General features: G+C 48.9%; 6 protein-coding genes across 6 annotated transcripts; 3 read left to right on the top strand and 3 right to left on the bottom strand.

Annotated features, from left to right (window-relative positions):
* Positions 1 to 1283: 1283 nt before the first annotated feature.
* Positions 1284 to 1622, bottom strand: N7498_009957 (uncharacterized protein; the record flags this gene model as incomplete). The annotated part of the gene is made up of 1 exon (XM_058457013.1): positions 1284 to 1622. One exon carries the CDS (start codon positions 1620 to 1622, stop codon positions 1284 to 1286), a length of 339 nt encoding a protein of 112 aa, XP_058303912.1.
* Positions 1623 to 5349: 3727 nt separating this feature from the next.
* Positions 5350 to 5835, top strand: N7498_009958 (uncharacterized protein; the record flags this gene model as incomplete). The annotated part of the gene is made up of 1 exon (XM_058457014.1): positions 5350 to 5835. The coding sequence occupies one exon, from the start codon at positions 5350 to 5352 to the stop codon at positions 5833 to 5835; it is 486 nt and encodes a 161-aa protein (XP_058303913.1).
* Positions 5836 to 7340: 1505 nt separating this feature from the next.
* N7498_009959 (uncharacterized protein) lies at positions 7341 to 8706 on the bottom strand (the record flags this gene model as incomplete). The annotated part of the gene is made up of 5 exons (XM_058457015.1): positions 7341 to 7800; positions 7865 to 8007; positions 8057 to 8278; positions 8331 to 8435; positions 8506 to 8706. 5 exons carry the CDS (start codon positions 8704 to 8706, stop codon positions 7341 to 7343), a joined length of 1131 nt encoding a protein of 376 aa, XP_058303914.1.
* Positions 8707 to 10544: 1838 nt separating this feature from the next.
* On the top strand, positions 10545 to 12306 carry N7498_009960 (putative GABA permease; the record flags this gene model as incomplete). Its single annotated transcript, XM_058457016.1, has 4 exons — positions 10545 to 10685; positions 10747 to 10817; positions 10877 to 11454; positions 11519 to 12306. 4 exons carry the CDS (start codon positions 10545 to 10547, stop codon positions 12304 to 12306), a joined length of 1578 nt encoding a protein of 525 aa, XP_058303915.1.
* A 1077-nt stretch (positions 12307 to 13383) lies between these two features.
* Positions 13384 to 14391, top strand: N7498_009961 (NAD(P)-binding protein; the record flags this gene model as incomplete). Its single annotated transcript, XM_058457017.1, has 1 exon — positions 13384 to 14391. One exon carries the CDS (start codon positions 13384 to 13386, stop codon positions 14389 to 14391), a length of 1008 nt encoding a protein of 335 aa, XP_058303916.1.
* A 202-nt stretch (positions 14392 to 14593) lies between these two features.
* Positions 14594 to 15394, bottom strand: N7498_009962 (uncharacterized protein; the record flags this gene model as incomplete). Its single annotated transcript, XM_058457018.1, has 2 exons — positions 14594 to 15259; positions 15356 to 15394. The coding sequence occupies 2 exons, from the start codon at positions 15392 to 15394 to the stop codon at positions 14594 to 14596; spliced, it is 705 nt and encodes a 234-aa protein (XP_058303917.1).
* Positions 15395 to 15858: the final 464 nt, after the last annotated feature.

A 15858-nucleotide genomic window follows, 5' to 3' on the forward strand; every position in this document is an offset into this window, starting at 1 on the left:
TGTTTTCAGATACTTGAAAATCAATATCTGTTGGTTATCCTTCTCTGCCTTTCTGCTATTCCAAGTTTGCTACCTGAAAAATGCTCAATATCGGCGGCTTTCCTGGCGAGGCATTTGTCCCGTCCGATGGCTTCTGCTAATGACTGCATTGCAGCTGCTGGTTCGTGACGTGGCATACGTTCAGGCGATAGGTCTTACTCTATCCGCCCCGTTGTCCACAAGTAACGATGTTTGATCCAGCATAGCAGAGTCAAATAGACCGGTCCACGTAGTCGTTAGGCCCTTGGCTTGGGATTCAGTGTTGTTGGTTCCTGCAAAGTAAATTCTCCGATCCTACATCTCGCGGGGCGATATATATCCTCCGAGTCGTCATTCCATTCCTTAACCTTCAGCCACCTGGTCTCAACCTTGGAAAACGCTGCAAATAAAAGGGGGTCCGGCAAGCCTATTCCCCCGGTGCCTTTCTCTTTGAATAATGGTATATATCGATCATGTTAACTCTAGGTCTCTGCCCTGTGTGCGCTAACGGTGGTCGGATAAAAGTGACAGTCTACCGCCGCCGTCTACGGAACCTTGGAAGGTGTGGTCTTGTTCACTTTACCTATTATCCTCTACCACTCCTTTGACTCATTATTCACCTCGAATAACTCGGAGATGTACTGAAATGTCTAACTAACTAATATCCCTCAGATTACCAAGCGTATGGTACAAAACACGTGACAAAGGGAATGAGGGGTTTCACCGTCCACCGGGCAGCAACACCCCTCTCTAACACCTATTGGGATATTGCCTGATGCCCTCTCAAGATCGAATGGCTATCATTTTATCTTCTCCAGGCTGCAGTGGCTGCCCCTGGGCCATCTGCAGCAGAAGACGCCTTTTCTCCATGAGACTCGAGCCGTCTCAGCGAACCGCTGATCCAAGAAAACACGGCGCTTATGAAATGACTAGTCTCCATTGACATATTACGGGACGATGATAGCCTATGAAAAAATTGCAATTGCATCTCCTCAACCAATAATAACTTGTTCACATTTTTCATGCCATCGGGAGCGATCTTGCCCGCCACGTTGAAGAAAATCGATTCAGACTTGATGTCACAGACAATGTTGCTCTGTGTGGTGAAACGTGAAACGCCCCTCAGAATCCGCCAGTCGATATGATCACAGGAGGGAAACGGGACCAGCAAACAAAAAATCGAAATTAGGGGCCAATCAACCTTGGAATACAGGTCGCTATTCGCTTAAAAACAACCTCCAATCTTGACAATCGAGGACACCGCCCTATCTCACAAGGGTGTTCCTTCGGGTCTCACGCTCCCGTTGCAGGACGAAAATCTCCTTGTCCAGGTCCATGATCAGTTTGTGGGACCGATCGATTGAGGCCACCAGATTGGCACCCTCCCGTTTCCACCGTTCGAGGCGGTCGACCTCGGCGCTTCGCCGGCGAAATTTAGTTTCAATCTTCTCGCAGAGACGGCATTTGCTGCTGTCGTTCTCAGTCATGTTCACGAGTTTCATACCGCATGTTTCGCCGGTGCGATACTCGTAATTGCATCGGTGAGCAAAGTTGGTCCAGCTCCAGTCTCCACAGGAGAATCGCTTCTGGTTGTAAAAGCACATGCCTATCGGATGCGTCAGTGCCACTCGGTTCCAAGATGTGATCAGACTCACCTGCTCTCGGCCCCGGGATCTTGTTTCAGGTTGAATCAGGCTGGTTATTGGTTCTGCCTGACCTCTCCAAACTCGCTTGACAAGTTTGATAGGCTGACTTTGGTCAATTCTAGTCAAAGGCCTTTCTAAAGGAGGTTTAATGGAGTGAAACGATTGTCGGAGAGTGTTGTCTCTGAGCAGTTCTATGGATATGGCTTGCTGATTCCCAAGGTTGAGGTCTTTGATTTTGAAACTTGGGGGATGATTTTGAACTCCATGGACCTTCAAGGGGTCCTGAAAGGCCCTATTTATGTTTTGGTCGGGAGTTCAATGCCATCTCTTGGGCCCCCCAAGTTCGTGTCGTCCTCTTGACGATCGACGCTCACCGGCGGGGGGACGGCTTATCGTCCGTGACTCTCATTTATCGAAACTCACTTTGCAACCTGGTTGAGCTGGATCTGGTTGGCTGTCAGAAGCTCTCCGGATAGTGGAGACTTTAAGATGCCCAAGGTATCCCGGATGGAGTCACCAAGGATGAACCGTTGCTTCAAGTGTGCATGCAATATTTTCATTGTGGCGATTCCTGTCCCTATGATGATGCACCGAGAGCTGGAAAATCCCTCAGTCCATGGCTGTCGTCCAATTCTCAGTCTCGACTACTGCAACCATGCCGTCGCTAATTACCCCTCCCCGCCTTCGTGTGCATGTCGTTCGCATGGAGTCAGATTGCTGTGATCCTGTTGCGTACTGCATTGACGATCCTGCATGATTTGGGTTTCTCTGGGTCTCTGCCAGCTGTCACTTTCGTGCAAATATCAGACCTTCTTTGGTCAGGGATTACCTTGTTTCCAAGCACAAGGAAAGCTGCAGTCGTTTCCGAATGGGACAGGACCTATGCACCGTCCCCTGTGACTCCACCTCAATGGCATGTCGTACCTTCCATCACTTTTGACCGGATCTTGCCCGTTGATTGGCTCAATGCTTCAATAATAATCAACTTTGACACGGACTTTCGACCCGAGTGTCTCCTTTTTTCCCACGGATGTTTCCACTCGGCGTCGCCGTCTCTGTGATTGCATACGCATGCACCCTCACATCGGTGCCACACTTCTCCATTTTCCTTTTTTGCCATTACACTCCACTGCATTGGGCGATATTTGAGCACGATGTTCCGACCCGATCTAGGGCCCAGGTCTTCCATCGGTGCTTCGCCGAGCCTTGACTTGCAAGGGTATCAGAATTGAGACTTGATCCTCGCTCCATGCCCTGCCGCATGCTTCCGCTCCGTGAACGAGAGCCAATAATTCCTCACTCGGGTGGCAACATTCGCGTCACTGAGGCTCTATTATTGGTACCACCTGCACTCAGGGACACGGGCCACGGAATTGGGTTTGGTCTCGGTCGACCCATTAAACCATTCGGAAGTTGGGCAAAGATACATCTGTACATCCATGTTCATTCAGCTGATCTTTCAGGCCTGCAGAGGAGGGGTCCTGCATCGATCCCCACTCATGTTTGTGGTTCATCGTCATCTATTTGCTTGTTTTGGCGAAAATGATAGGACCTGGACGCCGTGCGGCGCTCGTCGCAGACACGAACCGTCACACCTTCCACATTCTGCTGAACACATGCAGATGCACCAAAGGTCGGAGACTCTGACGTGGCACGTTGCTTCTGGCTCGATACTGCTGATTCCTGGTAGCGATGGCTAACCGGCAAAGACCATGGGCCGAAAGGCGCGATGCTTCTGGGCCCCGCGGAGATGCTCCACTCAAAAACCCATGGTTTTATTGTTGAATTCGCGAAATCCGTGCAGGAGGGCTTGCCTTTTCCAGTTCAATATGGAATTGGCTGCATTCCAAGGTTGCCCTCTGTCATCCTGTCCTCGGATCCACTCTAACCGGTTATTCATGAATCTTGCGCATGATCATCGGAGACTGCCGTTCCTATTACGTTTACTGCCTGAACTCGGGGAAGACAATCGATGGTGAGATGTTGAGTTGGCAGCCCGCATCCCTGGACCGGCTCTAAACAGCCTCAGAAGGCGTAATTTCGGAGAGGACCGATCGATATCGAGCAGCGAGCTGGTACATCGGCCTTGAAACTATCGAATCAGCATTCCAAGTACCCCCGGTCTTTTTGTCTCTGGGCCCGTCTTACCGCCGAAAAGGAACATAGTCTCTGCCTTCCTTGGAAGACCCCTACCTCTTCCGGGCAAGGATCAGACTCAAAACCATGGGAAAAGTGTGGATATTGTTCCTGCCCAACAAGCGTCGATGCCAGATGTAATTTCGGAGCCATCGAGAACAGGGTCATTGCCATTGCAGGCTGATTTCGTGTGCCATGGATTTCCGCTGTCCGTACTACAACGTTGAAATTGGATTCTTGGACCCACATACACGCTTCCACTCTGCTGGGCTCTTGGGATCCCGTGATCTTAAAGTAAACGGAGGCTCCCGCACCCTCCACGCGCTTGCCTACGACCAGGCGACAAATGGTGGCAGGCTCTGTGAGCTTTGGGGATCAACGGGCAGAGAACCGCTGCCTATCAGCAGGGTCAGCGCGCCCAGATTGGCCAGCCGAGGGAGAATTCCTCACTTGCAGCCGAGTGCCGCACCCAATGACACATCCTGGCTAGGGTGTCAGTCATATGCAGCTAGCAAATCCTTTCCCCACCCACGATGTACGAGTGCCACCGGTGCATATCATCAGCGCCCATGCCGAGTCGGGCCAAGCCTGATGATTCATTGGTCGATTAAGATCCCTCTCGACGCTGACCTTCGCGTCTGCATTTCGCCAGGTGCTAGTATCTTCACAACGTGGATGAATATCTGTGCACACATTTATTATTACATGCACGGAAGTGAAGTTCCGTGTCATTTCTGGTTGGTGATCTCTCCTTTCTTGTTTAAACTGACATAATGTTTAGCTTCCACAATGCAAGCCACTTTGCCACCAGAGCCTGGAATCACGATCGAGTGCGCACTTGGCAGCATTGAAATAACTGGCATATGATACAGTGCGCTCGCATTCCAGTCTGAGCCTGCGTGTTGACCGGTAGGTAATCAATTGCAACGATCGGTCACGTTACTGGCTCGTCTGCACCCCGGCCTGGCTCAGAAGTAACGGATGAGGCTATAGGTCTTCCATGTACATCCGGGCCCATACGTAAATGTAACAGCTTCTGAAGCTACAAGCTAATATCTCTGATACCGTACATGAGAAAGAAACCAAATGACCAAAATATGCATCCGATTATTCATCAAATCCCTAGAGTCCCGTACTGAGCGTTGTTGACGTGGCGTCGGTTCAGGTCCATGAACTGATTTTAAATGCCAAAACGAATTAACGCGTGGAGATTAACTATCTCGCGTATTTAGCACTATTCCATCATTTTGGTACGACGATGTTGCTGGAGCGAAACAGGAAGCTTAGTACCGGATCGGGTTAGCGTTAGATAGTGACGTCAATATGATATCTCGCAGCCTTTGGAATCTCGAACAGAACAGGGCATCTGGGGATGATTGGCAAGGCTTTTAAAACCTTATGTAATTTCTCTTGATTTTCCAAATACTATTGTTTCCGTACAATTTGAATTCATCTTCATCTTCTCGCAATTCACTGTACAACCAACAATCCTCTGCAACTCTCTACACCAACTCTATATACAACCGCATCCCTCACACCAGACTACGCAATGTGGAAAAGCGTCATCTCCAGCGGCCAACGAGCCAGCCGAATGGCCCAACATACCACTCCCACGCCAACCCTCTGGACATCCCAGACGTCAACAACAACCCGCCGTGCCTTCAGCGCTGTCCTGCCCCTCCGGAAAGAATCCAACCAAGAAAATGACTGGAACCGCGAAGAGCTGAACCCCCAGCGCTCCGAGGTCAGTAAGTCGGGCACAGACAGCGAGCTCGCGCACCATGACTCCGCATTCGATCCATCCAACACCGCGCCGGAGAGCGAGCTTGAGGCGACGGAGCAGGAGGCGAGCCAGAAGGGCAAGCAAGGGACGCTGAACATGAGTCCCGCGAACAAGGATGTTCATGCTTGGAAGGGTCCCAATGAGGGGGGCCCGGATAGGAATGCTGATCGGGAAGCGAGTTATAAAGGGACACCGAACAAGCGGAGGAATATACATGTTAAGGAGGATGGGACGCATGTTTCTTATCGATGAGGCGTGAAGTCCTAAGTTGAATTGTTTGGCGATTTATGTTAGGAAGATTTGTAAGTGATTGGGGTTGGGCGTGACTTTCGGCAAATGCTATTCTATAACGCGCCAAATGTGTATGCTTTTAAACATGTACCCATCTGATAGAGTTCACAGAAGACTATTGGACACGTCTGCTTCTTTATGTACAATCTTTTACAGTGTAGAGAGGGAACAGAGAAGGGGGCCTCGGCCTTCTGGGCATATTCAAATCACAGGCCAGTAGCCCTGAAGCCATCAAGCCCCATGAGAGAGCACGGAAGGAAGGAAAGAGAGAAAAGGGCTGTATCTATAGTAGGGCTGGGGGTCCAAGCCTCAGGCTTTGGAAGATGGCATTTACGGTCCCTAATCGGGGCGCTACGCTGCGATGCCTGGGCCACCCGCTACATAACAAGTAAAGTAAGAGCAAAAGAGAAGAGAGCGTGGAGAATCCCAAAACACGACACGAGACGCCCGTGACAGGCACGTGATAGCAAAGAAAAGCAGCAAACAAAAGGCGAAGGCGTGAAGAAGAAACAGCAAGTAAAAGCGAAGAAGAAACAGCGAAACGTAAGGATCGGCGAAGGGTATCGTAGTGGGAGCGCAGCAAAAGCTTTGCGGGCAGCTCGCGCAGGGTAGTAAAACCCCTCCACTTCGTTCCTCGTTTCAGGGCAAGGAAACACAGACTGCAACCAACGAGAAGCGAGAAAAGGCCCTAAAATTGGCGAATCAGAGGCAAGCGAGGGGGCAAGTTTGGCAGGCCAGCTTTCGCGGCCAAACGCCGCGTACCTCACGTGTAGCCATGGCCGAAATAACCCCTTTCACTCGTTCCTCATTTCAGGGCATGCGAGTGGCCATCTTCAAAACACCATAGTAAACGCGATATTTTACCACCTTATATCTCAACAACAATAGATTACTATAAAGTCTTCTTCTAGTACTATATTCGCTGTAGCATATTTAGCCTATTTACAGGGCCTAGGGAGATTTAGAGGTACGGTAGTTCAGAGATATATTTTTGTAGTTAAAATAGCTAAATTATAGCGTACTTTATGGTAATATAACAAAACAATCAAAACATTAACTTTAAACTAATATAAATTATTCCTCGGGCCAAACAATGCTAGTAGTAGGAGGATGAAGGAAAAATTATCATTTGTTGTTGAGATATGAGGTGGTAAAATATCGCGTTTACTATGGTGTTTTGAAGATGGCCACTCGCTTGGGGTGGCCACTCGCTTGGGAAATACGTTAAATCACAGGTCCGCCGTTTACCAAAAAAATCGACTTTAGTGCTATCGAGGCCAAAAACTACTTCATCCCATATTAAACGTGCGAGTCTGTCAAGCAATTGACAAATAAATACTAAGTAGATCTCTTTTCAGAGCTAAATCGAATATTATCTTCGACCTTCCAAGGTTCAACCAGAATTTTGACGTCAGAATCTAGACTTTTTGACAGCCAAACAGCGTGATCGGCCAGAAGAAGATTTATTAAATACTTGTAGTTTCACTTCGTTCTGGTAGCTCTATAAACTCGTCTCGCACGCTTAAATGTACAGTTCTCATATTTTGATGCCCTTGAATACCCTCAGATAATTCGATGATGGGGTCCTCTTCTCGCTCCCAGCCCTTTATTCCTGGCTCTATTCTCAAACGACTGGGGAGATTTCGAGATGGTGTTTCCTTCGGCGCAGCAGTTCTTGACCGGAAATTAGACTGAGAAGTGCCTTTTAATTCAGACTTCCATGGCCCTCGATACGTATATGTTATCCCGATATCGTCTTCGTAGACTGCAACGAAGGACTTAAGAAAGGCCGTCAAGAGGCAGCTGACACTAAGACCTATGTATGTCTCCGTTGAGACTGTGGCAAAGGAGCCGGAGAGAGTTGGATCTTCCGAGGAGAGTTGGGCTTGGATGAAGTGCAGACGGATTGCCGCGACGGGGATAACCCTATCCAATTTGACGGTGTTAGCAAAATATTTTCTAAATCAATCGTCTAGTGAAGGAACCCTACAAAATCCGACTCTCGAGAGCGCAAAACACGACGATTTTTTTCTTGGTCGAGATCCTGACTTTGTGAATTGCAAATGCCGCATACAAAAGAAGTACAATCTCGGTGGAAATATCGAGGGCTGTAATGACATCCCAGCGGGTAAGCTGTAGCTAAGTCAGTGTTTATATTCGTTTCGGTAGGGGCAATGCATACTAATCCACTGCAATCAGTTGCACTGATTTCGGACCAGGGACTAGAAGAACACCGTATTCCCAACAGAAATGCGGATAGTATTGTCCACGCGATCATTACCAGAAGAATGACAAAGGAAAGTCGACGTTGCATCTGGGAAAATAGGCCCTCATAGAACAAGCAGGTTGTCATCTTTGAAAGGCCGAGCACAAGAATGGAAAATATATCGGCAAGATATACAGTCTTTGTGATGTTAGCTATCCTAGAAAATTTCAATATCTCCAAGACGACTCACCTTCAACATTTGCTCTTTGCTCGTGGTCTCGATGCCACCGATCGGAGTTCCCCACCCATAGTGGACCTGGCAAAACACGATTACGATCTGGCAAATTGCTGCAAGCTTATAAAGAGTTAGTCTAAATACAAGAAGCAAGCACTGTCAATTCACGACGGGGTGTATAAAACTGTACCACGAGAGCGCCAAATGTATAATCATCTCGCTGCAGACTATTTCTATGGTACGAAGAGAAGGTGCGAGCTGCGACAGAAAACAAAACCAGACACAGATTGAATGCGGTGATGACCACAACCAGTCCGCTATGGTTATGGTCATTATCCGTCGTGAGAGGAGGGCTCACCCCCGAAGACACCGTTGTCGAATTGGCCGACATGGCAAGTTAGGACTCGTGTAAAGATCAACGAAGAAAAGGCCAGAAATTTTCACATCTGAAACGTGAGAGAGAGGGCTGAAGATGTTTTCAGTTTTTGAGTCGGGAGGGAAACACAGATTGTAAAATGGGAAGTTTTTGGGGCCGAATCGTCAGAAGACTTCCACGGCGATCAATCCTTGTTCGCTATAGACCTGGCACTCACCCGCGGGTGACCCTCCGGACCCTCCACCCGCACCTCCTCTTGGAGGGTGGAGGGTCCGATTTCTAGAACCTGAGGGGGTGACCCTCAGGGTCCCCACGTGACTAATTTTAGGAAAAAAGTTACGTTTTAGGCAGAAAACATACATTTTAGGTGTCAATTCGCTTAGTCATTTATCCTAAAATAGTAAGGCGTGTCCTAAATAGGTAAAGCGTGTCTTATGCGGGTCGGTTGGACCCTGACCCTCGGAGGGACGGGTGGAGGTTCCTGATCTTGGACCCGCGGGGCGGGTGAGTGCCAGGTCTAGTTCGCTAGATATGCAGGTTTTATTAAGTCGGAAATATGAAGGCTCCTGACGCGCCACAGTAGCACCGAACATGACCAGGGTATACATAGAAAACCAACCGGGTTGCGGGGTTCTCAGGGGAAGCGAAAAAGAGTAAAGGCCGTCAATGAAAGTCAATTTCCTCATTAAATGACGCGTCCCCTCATTCCTTAGAACACTCAAGGCAGCTTCCAAGTTGGCTTTGAAGAGCATGCCGACTTTTTCCAGTTGAGTGATGGATTATGGATGTACAGATGTTGGATTGAAGGCAAAAACTAGTTTTAGATGCACAATTCGGGGCTGAGAATAGATAATGGTTATGGCGGGAAGACTCTACCGTCCCAATCAGCCAATCAGCCAATCGGGGCCGCCAATGAACATGTAGCCTTCTGTGGGGAAACGCCACTCTAGACTGACTGCGTTAGACTGAACCCTACTCTATACATTTACCTCCTTCCATTTGAGATGATGGTTCCGTCGTCTTTAAATTGCTGGCAAACTCTCTGATAGTAGTCTCAGGCAAACCTCGTGCAGGGAAGTACGGCCAACCCAAAAGAAAAAACCGTAAAGCTGTACCCGTATGTAACCTCGATGTATACAAGCCTCCCGAAACGGAAAGTCCTTGGGCCAATCTCCAGAGACGAAGGAGCTGAGGCCCCGGTGGAGCCCATCGGCAGGCGCTGTCAGGTACAAAATCCGATGGCCCCCAAAATAATGTCTTTTAGGCTTTTGGTACTGTACCGTCTTCTTGAATAACGGGCATTGTTACATCGTGGCTATAAATGCCCCACTTAGTAAAGGCACTCTTGTAGCATGTGTATAGTAGTTGTATTCTTATGGAGTTCTGTGGGTCACGACCCAGTATTCTAGGTTACAGGTCTAACCCTAATGCATGGGTAGTGCGTATCAGGGTGACAGGACAGTACCAACAGGCACGAAGAAATTAGTCCATGCAGCCGTGGCCTAGCGCCGCAAAAACATGCTTTTTTGAAACGAAGGTCCCTCAAGGCCCTGCTAAGCAATTCCAATTATTTTATGAATTTCAAGAAAACCTCGCGGCCAATTGAATAGTAATTTACCTAAGTGAAAGCTTCAACATGCTTCCGCCTACTTTTCTTTTTCTCCTCGGCGGAGCGGCATGGGCCAGTACGGGGCACGGGGCACGGGGCTACACGGTAAGAAATCCAATTTTTCATGGGTATTCCGGCCCTCCCCTGAGGTAGAAATTAATACTTTATTCCCAAAGTCCCTGAATCCCCATTAACCCAATTCTATATCTGTCATTATTTTGCTTGGTTCGCCATTCATCGGATCATGGAAACTTCAACCAAAGCGACCATGTTGGAGACGCTGGGTATGGGGATAGATCACAGGAACCCAGAAGCCTCCTCAAAAGGCGGGACAGCACTGGACGACGATGAAATGCATCGCATGGGAAAAAATCAAGAGTTCAAGGTTCTAACAATCGCTTTTAGAGGTACTACATTCGTAGCTAATGTTATGCGACTTCAATTAGAGAAACATGCGACCTCTCGCGGCATTGAGCTTTGCGTCAGTCTTGCAAGCCACTTGGGAATATTTGATTATGTGAGTCAATTGTGATATTATTTCTCTGGACACAGAACACACACATTGACACTTTCCAGTTCGAACTACCAGGGATTGGAGAATGGAGGCCTGGCAGGCATGTTCTGGTCATATGTTTGGACCTTTATCGGATTCGGATTCATAATTGCGTCGTTATCGGAAATGGCTTCAATGGCACCTACCGATGGAGGCCAATACCATTGGGTATCGGAGTTTTGCTCACCTAGGTACCAGAAGTTCCTCAGCTACATCACTGGCTGGATGTCCGTACTGGCATGGCAATCCGGAACAGCTTCGGGATCCTTCCTCACCGGCACCATCATCCAGGGATTGATCAGTGTTCGCAATCCGGATTACGATCCTAAAGGCTGGCAAGGCACTCTACTTGTGTTCTCAATGGTTCTTGTGACATACATTTTCAATGTCTATGCGTCAGATCTGATGCCAATCTTGAGTAACATCTTGATGATTCTTCACGTCCTTTGCTGGGCAGTGGTTTTGATCGTCCTGTGGGCTATGTCTCCTCACCGATCTGCTGAAGCCGTTTTCGTCTCGGATTGGGAAAATCTAGGTGGATTACCTACAATGGGACTGAGTGTGATGGTTGGACAAATCTCAGCTATCTATGGCTGTCTAAGTAAGTTTCACTTATCTTATTCAGGCAGAGAGCAGTCCGGGAAAAAAGACTAATCAGGCCTCAGGTTCCGATGCGTGTGCGCATATGTCAGAAGAAATTAAAGACGCCGGCCGCAACGTACCGCGGGCCATGGCTTGGGGATATTTCATTAATGGAATCATGGCTGCCATCTTGTTGGTTGCCTACCTCTTCGCCACTCCATCCGTTGTGGATTGCCTAGACGATGTTACCGGTTTCCCATTTCTCTACGTGTTCAAGCAGGCTACCAACACGGCAGGAGTTAACGGGCTAACAGTCATCATTTTGTTACCTGTCATGTTTAGCAACATCATGTTTAACGCCTCCACCTCTCGCCAGACTTGGGCTTTTGCTCGTGACAGAGGACTTCCGTGTTCGAGATGGATATCGAAAATTGATCCCAAGCGGAAGATACCTGTCAATGCTATCGCTCTCTCTTGTATCTTCAGCTGCCTGCTTTCTTTAATCAATATCGGCTCTGATACTGCATTCAACGCTATCATCTCTCTCAACACCGCTGCCCTGATGTACACCTACGTGATATCAATCACCTGTGTGATATGGCGAAAAATCTGGTACCCCGGTACCTTGCCTGTCCGTCGATGGGATATGGGGCGGAAATGGGGGTTGGCGGTGAACATCATTGGCCTGAGTTACTCCATTTTCGCGATATTTTGGTCATTCTGGCCAGGCAAACTGCCAGTCACTGCTGAAAATTTCAACTGGAGTATCGTGATCTTTGGGGCCGTTTTCATTCTTAGTCTCGTCTTGTATGTCACGAAAGGACGGAAAGAGTATTTTGGCCCCGCTACAGATATCAAGCATGAGGACTAGATCAATGTATAGCTGACCCACGTTATAAGCTGAGTCAAATTTTGAGTATATGTACAAGTACTTTGCACCGTGGTACATCGGTAGGTTCTCTAAGAGCCACATTCATTTTGCCGGCAGAATTTCTAATCTAAAATGGCTAGTATACCAGCCTTGATTCTAAGAAAATTCCTGCACACGAAGTAAAATCGTCTCAGCTTTACTGATAAAGTGCCTCATCTGAAGCTGTTTGTGAGCACTCTTCGCCTCATCTATTGATTCTCCTGGGTATCTTCATTACTAGACGCCCCCCGAAGCCACGGTCGTGACAATAATATATCATAAAGTGCGGTTCCGAATCGAAGAAGCTGGCAATCATTAACTGAGGAGACCGAGAGTGAGTACCATACGTCACTGACATTCAGAATAAGATAATAAGAAGGTCAAAGGCGCGTGCAGCAAGACGAGAAATATTCAGCTGACGGCTTTTGTTGGTTGGTCGGGTTACAACTTATAACCCGAACCCGCTGCGGGCTCGGGTGCGGGTTATGGCGCAGTCTAGATATCGTTTTGGCACCTAGCGCCTTTTGGTAGCTGTCCTTGGAAAAAAAAATTAGAAAAAGCTCTACGGCGTAAGACTGCTCGCAGGGGGGTAGCTCATCAGGTCATCAGGTCCGGGCGCGACCTGATGACCTGATGAGCTACCCCCCTTCAAAAGGCTTGGTGATATGATATCAGCGAAAACCGTGAGCGGTACAAAGCGTCACCCGTGGGGGCGAAAAGATTCCGGAGGTTTACGGCCTTACCCTTCGAGTGGATCCATCCGGATTTGGCTTAAAGGGTCAGCCAATGTAGACTAAGGTTATATAAAGGAAATTGATACTACCAACCCCACCCTTCCTCCTAAATCAGGCAGGGGTGTCGGTAGGAGGAAGGGCGGGGTTGGTAGTATCAATTCCCTATAAAAAAGTCCGGGCAGCTCTTAAGAAATGGTATATAAACATTAAAGTTCCCCGCTCGAAGCTCATACATGCAGCATTGTTCCCAACCAGCTCAAGGCCCAATTCCAGTCACCAATATCTCAAACAATCTGTCTACAGCATGGCTTACTACGGCGAAGGTCATGCCGACCCCAAGGGTCCTGGCGATGCCCGACCAACAGCTATGCAAATCATCAAGGACGAGGGCATGGGAGGAAAGCTCGCGGGAAAGGTCGTTGTTATCACCGGTGTCTCCTCCGGCATTGGTATCGAGACAGCCCGAGCTCTTGGGACCGCAGGAGCTACTCTCTACTTGACAGCGAGAGACTTACCCAAAGCCAAGGTGGCACTCAGAGACTTCTTCGACCCCAGCCGAATGGAGCTAGTCCAGATGGAACAAACCTCATTGACGAGTGTGCGAGCCGCCGCCGAAACCATCCTCGAAAAAACGAGAACGATCAACATCCTCATCGCCAACGCCGGAGTCGTGGTATTTCAGAACCTGCAGCTCACCGATAGTGGCCACGAACTGCACCTTGCAACCAACCATCTATCCCACTTTCTGTTTTTCCAGCTGCTCAAGCCTGCACTGTTGACTGCCTCTTCTCCAGACTTCCAGTCGAGGGTGGTCATGGTAGCTTCATCAGGACATCGACGACGCAGCGGTCTGAATCCCTCAGACAACTACCATTTCCAAAACGGCGACTACGAACCCAACCGTGCGTATTCCCAGTCGAAGCTGGCTAATATCTACATGGCCAATGAGATTGAGCGTCGATACGGATCTGTTGGGTTGCATGCGCTCAGCGTTCACCCTGGTGCTGTTGCGACTGCTATTGGGCGGCATCTGCCGGTTGAGGTGATTCAGAAGATGGCGCAAAATCAGGGGTTGCTCAGGAATCTGAAGGATATTCCGCAGGGAGCAGCGACTACGGTCTGGGCTGCCGTGTCGAAGGGATTGGAGGGTAAAGGTGGTCTCTATTTGAGTGACTGTTCCGTGGCCGAGGAGGATGATTTGGATGAGAGTATTTATAGTGGGAAATATGCTAGCTATGCTTTTAACCCTGACGAGGAAGCCAGACTCTGGAAGGATTCACTGGAGATGGTGGGTCTGCCTAAGGATGAGTAGAGGCGGAAATAGAGAAGTCTGATAATGTTGCGATAGTATTCAGTTTCATGCCATTTCTGCATTGAGTACGTCATGTTCCTCCTGGCCATTGTGCGTCGTATTTTCAACAATGAAATCACAGTGAATGACGAAGACCACCGAGAGTAACATATGAGAATAAACAATGTACAATACGCGAAAGTATCGAGATCCGGACTCGGAATCAAGACTCATTTGCAAGCTCAATGATACTCTTCCCCTCAACAACCCATACCTTCTCACTTCCCTCCGGGACATCCCCTTTCAACGCCTTCAATCCAGCATTAACAGCGGCCTTCCCAATGACATCTGCATCCTGTGCCCACCCATCCTTCAAACTCGAATGAACCTTCCCTGCCCAGCTCGCAATAAAGCGAATCCCAGCCTCCAAGGGGCGACTCTCCTCACGAGTACCCGAGATCAACCCGGGGCGCAGAATAACAGTCCGCTCAAAACCAAGCGCTTTCACATCCTCCTCAATCTCACCCTTCATGCGTGAATAGGGAATACGGGAATCCTTGCTCGCGCCTTGCGCCGAGATCAGCACGTAGACCTTTGAGCCGGCGTCGCGCGCCGCGCGCGCAAGCTCGACGTTCAGTCCGTGTTCGATCTTGTGCTGGTTCTCAAAGCCGCCTGCGTTGCCTCGGGTTGTGGCGAAGGCGGACATGAAGATCTCGGGTGCGGGTGTCAGCGCCGCGAGCTGCGAGCCCCATTTCGAGGTGTCGTCAGACACGAAGGTAGTGAGCTTGGTTTGGGGGCCCGCGGTGGCTGCGTGGGGGGCTCGGCGGGAAATTGTGTCGACGCGATTCACGCCGCTGTTGGAGAGTAGGCTGGTGAGGATGTGGGAGCCCTGTTCATGTCGCACGGATTCGGTGTTTAGCAGGGATGGAGCCTTTGTTTATGCGGGGATTTCAAGGGCAGGGTTGGGGATATGGTTGAAGCTTACCACCATGCCCGTAGAACCAATTAGAGCGACGTTAGCCATGTTGTTTACAATGGAGTAGTTATTTGGAAGAGTCCGAAGTTGCAAGATGGAGCTTGAGGTGCGCGAGTTGCGCCGCTTTGTCGTCATTACCGCCAGGCTAAACCCAAATAGGAAGTATGCTTGAACCTCCAAAGCTTAAACACTTAGATTTTACTTCCTTGCGATTTGCTAGTAGCCTTGGCGGACAAAGAAGCTATAATTGGTGGTTTGATGAATATTGATAGGTTGGCCTTTAATCACACCTTCGTGGATATGAGCTTTGACTGAAGTTGTGGGTTTCAGATCCGATTGTTGATGATGACCTCGGAATAAATTGAATTTATTTGTGATAACGTAATTCACAAGCGAGCCGCCCACACAAGCGAGCCGCCCACCCAACCATCTACTTCTTACTTTTCATCTATTTTTTTCAACCAAAACGCCTCTATATTAATTATTCTACCTAGCTGGGCATTGGTTGACCC

The sequence above is a fragment of the Penicillium cinerascens genome (assembly GCF_028974065.1).
Source record: "Penicillium cinerascens strain IBT 15544 chromosome Unknown scaffold_4_segment0_segment1, whole genome shotgun sequence".
Lineage (NCBI taxonomy): Eukaryota > Fungi > Ascomycota > Eurotiomycetes > Eurotiales > Aspergillaceae > Penicillium > Penicillium cinerascens.